General features: G+C 37.9%; 1 protein-coding gene across 1 annotated transcript; it reads right to left on the reverse strand.

The window, feature by feature from the left end:
• Positions 1–3263: 3263 nt before the first annotated feature.
• LOC107137827 (olfactory receptor 4F15-like) lies at positions 3264–4479 on the reverse strand. The gene has a single exon (XM_015480265.2). It carries the CDS (start codon positions 4316–4318, stop codon positions 3380–3382), a length of 939 nt encoding a protein of 312 aa, XP_015335751.1. The 5' UTR covers positions 4319–4479; the 3' UTR covers positions 3264–3379.
• Positions 4480–5693: the final 1214 nt, after the last annotated feature.

Consider the following 5693-nt stretch of genomic DNA (forward strand, 5'->3'; position numbering starts at 1 on the left):
AAATGCCTAATGTCTTCTCTGATATAAGGGAGGTGACTCAAAATGGGGTAGGGAGGAAGAGCATGAGAAGAAAATTACCTCTAGATCGGGAAGAGAGGTGGGAGGGAAAAGGTGAGAGAATGGGAATTGCATGGAAGAGGGAAGGAGACCTCCTTCGTTATACAGAATTCAGGTATGATGATGTGAGGGGGAAAAAAAAGAAGAAGTGGGTCATATTAGATTGGGTAGAGAGAAGTGATGGGAGGGGAGGGGAGGGGAAGGTGGGAATGGAAGGACAGCAGAATAAAATAGATATTATTATTGCTGTGGGTATATACGTGATTGCATGACCAATGTGATTCTGCAACCTGTACACTCAGACAAATGAGAAATTATATCCCATCTGATTCAAATATATGATATGTCAAGATCATTGTACTGTCATGTGTAACTAATTAAAACAAAAAATTGTTTAGTTGAGCAAAACTGAAATATGATGAATAAATTAATCCAAAGCAAAAATGTAAAAAAGAATAAAAATAATTTTAAAATAAAATCATAAAAGATGATTAAAATAGAAGAAGTCATGATACAATGGTCTAAGAAACTATCAATTTTTTAGAAAAGACATTAAAAATAATGTTGAACAATAAGCAAATAACTGAATTCTTATCACTGCCTGTATTAAACTGCTTCCCAAGAAAAACTTCCCATATCAACAAAGTAGGAGAAAACACTGATCTCCTTTAGTGTTTATCCAAAGCTGCTCATATTATGGCCCACAAACCCCTTTTTAAAAGCCTAGGAAACAAGAGAAAATGCTTTGTGATGCAGGCCTGACATCTGGCAGCTGAGAGGTACTTTGCTCTTAAAGTAGTCTAAAATTCAGCTAATTCAAACAGTGTTATCAAGCTTCATTTTAGCTGGAAAAAAAGAGAACATATATGGTACATTAGAGTTAAGAAAATCCCAAGTTTAATATTAACTAATGATAACTTTAAAAACTCAAAATCCAGTTTAATGAATCACAGAATGACTTGATAGCAGCAAAGGTCACTTCTTTAAAATTTTAAATATTTTTTAATTGCACACAGAATATGAGTCTCTTCTTATTTTAAAATTCCAATATCACAAATAAAACCAAAGACCTTTTGAAAATGACCCTTAATCTAGGCCCCCTTCCTTCATCTCTGGGATAACAACAGATAGTCACATTTTTCCAAAAAAATCTATCAGTCAGTTCCTTGTAAGTGGTGGGGCATGTGGGTGGACTAATGAGTTCCATGTGGTATAACCTCATTATTATAACTCATTTACTATAATATGAGTCCTTTGTTCAGATACAATGTTGCATACATATCAGATGAATTGAAAAGTTTTTCTGTAATGTAAATCCACAGATGATTAGACTGAAGGAAGTGCTGAGTATTTATCACTCAGGGTTTAACCAAAGAAATAGTATCACTTAAGTGTAATAGAATCGGGTATTACTTATTGGAATTAGACTTTGTGCAATGGTGGAAACCATTAAGCAGTCCATATAGGTCTGGTACCACCTAACCCCATGCCAGCCTGAGGCCAGTGAAGCCGACATTGTGGAAGATGTGCCATCCTTAAATAAAAGGAAGACAGTAAAACACCAGGATGTTGAGATGTCTGTCTCAGTTCCCCAAAACATAAAGAAGCCAAGTGAATAGAGTTTCTGGGCCAGAATGAGTAGATAAATATTATCTTGAAGGATACTTTCTCTTATGCACAATGGGAACTAGGGACAGCTACTGTAAAAAGTTGCTTTTGCATGTACACCAGGAGAGTTGCTTCTTGGGATGCTGGTCATAGAAGTAATCTAAGCAAACTAGTTTATGCTGGTGATGTCACTGCTTCTGCAGCTTAACATATAGAACCCTTCTCTGAGTGGAGACAGGTGTGGAACTGAAGGTGCTGAGGAAAGGATACATGTCACTCATCCAGCCAGTCAACACTGAATAAAATCCTGTGAGGCAGACAAGATACCTCTTGAGAAAGTTCCATAAAGGACAGAGGTGCTATGTGTTCAGCCTATCACCACTGAACCTTCCCTGTGAGCATTTCCTCAATAAAACTTATAACTCATATACTGTCTCTGGGTAGTTTTTTGGTCTCTCAACAACTTATCTCACTGGCCTGACAGAGGACAAATGGACATGAAGCAGAGACTAAAGGTAAACCAGTATTGTGTCTGTCTCTCAATACTTCCTTTTTTTTTTTTTTGTACTGGGGATTGAACCCAGGCACACTCAACTACTGAGCCCCATCCATTGAACTTTTTATATTTTATTTAGAGACAAGGTCTCTGTAAGTTTCTTAGGGACTTTCTAAGTTGCAGAGGCTGGCTTTGAACCCTGTATAGTCTTGCCTCAGCCTCCGGAGCTGCTGAGATTATAGGTATGCACCACTGCGCCCAACTCGGTACTTCCAATTTTGATAATGCAGGTAACTGTGTAACCTGGGGACATTCATCATTATCATGTCCTTGCATCTGGCTCAGGATTTGGAGGAACTGCAGGGAGAGAACCAGTAGGAAGTAGGAACTGCAGACCTAGGTGCTATCCCACACCACAGGATGAGCCAGCATGCCAGAAGCAACATGGGGACAGTACACCCATCTTCAAAACAAAGGTGAATGTTTCATCAATTCCACATCTAAAAACCACACAAACTTTCCATTTGGTGAAATTCAGACAGAAATATACTAAGAAAAATCGGAGGTAAGGAAGTAGGATAAAAAGGGCAATGGAAATTGGGTTTGGGTAGCATAATGCTTTTCATGAAAGTCATGATGCTTTCTTAATTCCTTCTTGGCCTTCTAAAATAGCTCACACAGCTTTGACCTTTCTGTCAAAGCACTGTGCATCCAATAGACTCCGGTTAGTACTCTCAAGAGTCTAACCTCCTTGCACAGCCTTGCAGAGTACCAAGAGGGAGTAGAGTGTTTGCAAATTGCAAGAAAGCAAAAGAAACCCATTTTAATGTCCTCTCTTTGAATACAGCCAGAAATTCCTTTATGTGAGGCATATTGCAGTTTTTAAAAGAAAAAAGACCAAGTGAGAAACTTTTCCCTGTTCTAAAGGCTTTAAAGTAGCCTGCCCTCTTCCATATGTTTACAAATTTACTTCATTTAAATATTATTCCTTAGGAATTGAGGTTCTGGATTATTATAATCTATGCTTTTCAAATAATTTTCTATTTGATTTCTTCTGTTTTCAGAAGAGATTTTCCCTTCCTTCTAATTAGAAGACAAAATGGCCTCAATATCAGCATGCATAAGCAAATGAGAGTAGACAAAGAAAGGCTTATCTCTGAGTTTTATCATCAACAATGAATGTCTGTGTTCAAAGAAGACTGTTCTAAATACAATCATTTAAGAGATCTTCCTGTAACTCACTAACTGTCTGCATGTTCTCCTCATTGCCACCTTCATTTCTTGGTTCCGTATTGTGTAGATGACAAGATTCAGAAAAGGAGTCAGAACAGCATCAAAGAAGGCCAGGAACTTATCCAGGTGTGTGGAGGGAGATGGCCATGTGTAGAAGAATATCAAAGGACCAAAGAACAAGACCACCACAGTGATGTGAGCTGACAGTGTGGACAGAGCCTTGGAGGAACCAGCAGAAGAGTGCTTCTGAACAGTGAGAATGATGACAACATAGGAAATGATCAGTATGAAGAAGGAGCCCACAGAGATGAAACCACTGTTGGCTGTGACCATGAGTTCCAGTCGATAGGTGTCTGTGCAGGCAAGTTTGATGAACCCAGGAAGGTCACAGTAAAAGCTGTCCAACTCATTAGGGCCACAGAAGGGCAACTTTACTACAAAAAGCATTTGAATCACTGAGTGAATAAGGCCAACCACCCAGGCAGCCACTAAAAAGAAGATGCACATCCATGGGCTCATGATGGTCAGGTAGTGCAGAGGCTTACATATGGCCACATATCTGTCAAAGGCCATGGCTATGAGGAGCACCATCTCCACACCACCAATGAGATGGATGAAGAAGATGTGGGTGATGCAGCCTCTAAAGGAGATGACTTTGTGCTTCCTGAAAAGGTCATAAATCATCTTTCGGGAGATGACAGAAGAAAAACCCAAGTCAACAAAGGAGAGATTGGCCAACAGAAAGTACATGGGAGAGTGTAATTGAGTCTCAGAAGCCACCGTGAACACAATGAGGGAGTTTCCCGTCATGCTTGCCACATAAAACATGGAGGAGAAAACAAAGAGGAGTAGTTGGATTCCTCGGGAGTTGGTGAGTCCCAGGAACACAAACTCCGACACCACAGAATGATTTGCTCCATCCATTGGCTTTGTTGGAGGTGCTTCCTGAAGGAGAACAGGAGAAAATGCAAATTATGACAAGTATATTAATAGACCAGGAGGAGAAAGGTGAAAGTTATAAAAACCTAGTTTTAGTTTAGCATTAAAATCAACCTAAATGTCAACAAAGGCTTGTATATGAACAAAGTATATGAAAAAAGGCTTGACATCACTAATAATCAGCAAAGTATTAGCTAAAATCACAGTGAAATATCTATTTACACTTGTTAAAAGAGTTATTATCACAAAGTCAAAATATAATGTTGGGGTGCATGTCATGTAAGAAATTCTTTATACACTGTTAGTTGGACTATAAGGTATCACACAATTCAGGAAAATAGTACATAGATTTGTCAAAAATTTAAACATAGTAGCTGGGTATGTAACTCAGTGGTAGAACACTTGTATGTACAGTACCCTGGATTATATCTCTAGCATCACCAGAAAGAAAAAATTACAGTAGAACTTCCATATAATCCACAATTTCACTTGTGGTTAAATATCTGAAGATTACTGACATTATTATTTCCAAAAGACAATTTCCTATATTCATCACAATCTTATTTACAATATGCTGGGAGAGTGTAATATATGGAAACAAGCTAATGACACACACATTCTTCTTCATCTTATAAAAGAATATTCTGTGTTTTGTGGCATTATGAATGAGAATGGAAGTTTTTGTGCCAAAAAAATTAAGGAGACACGAGAAGACAATTTCTGAAAGATTTCACTTATATGTATAATATAAAAGAAATCACCTTCATAGAAGCAGAGATTATTATGGTGGGCCAGGGATGGATGGGGTGTGGTGGGGAGATGTAATGGGAAGATATTCATCAAATATTCAGTTTGGATCCTTAATTTTGTATATCTGTTATACAGTGTGGTGTTTGTGGTTTATAATAAATGTGTACTGCATACTTGAAAATTCCTAAGAAGTAGATCTGGAATGTTCTCATCACAAATAAGCATAGATTGATCCAATCTTTTACAATGTGTATACACATATCCAAATCTAACATTGTTCACCATAAATATATTTAATATGTATTTTCAATTGTACCTTAATGAAACTGGAAGCGAGGGGAATCCACTTATTATGCCCACAGATTTTGAACTTGTGACCACACAGAGAAGTTGGTGGCTGTCATACAGAGTTGTTCTGTTCCATGTAGTGTTATCTCTGAATTTAATATCCTTCTGCTTTATCCAAGAGAAGTTGCAGTGATGTTCCACGTGAGATAGAAGGTTGGCCAACACAGGAAATTGATTCAACCCCAAGTTCTTTCGATTTTTGCTTCAAAACACATAGCCTGGTTTAGTCGGATAAATCTATTTAACTTTTCTCAACTCATGT

Source organism: Marmota marmota, unplaced genomic scaffold (assembly GCF_001458135.2).
Source record: "Marmota marmota marmota unplaced genomic scaffold, marMar, whole genome shotgun sequence".
NCBI lineage: Eukaryota > Metazoa > Chordata > Mammalia > Rodentia > Sciuridae > Marmota > Marmota marmota.

Bases quoted from the DNA above. Each gene is read 5' to 3' on its own strand.
- LOC107137827 (XM_015480265.2), bottom strand. From the start codon at position 4,318: ATGGATGGAGCAAATCATTCTGTGGTGTCGGAGTTTGTGTTCCTGGGA.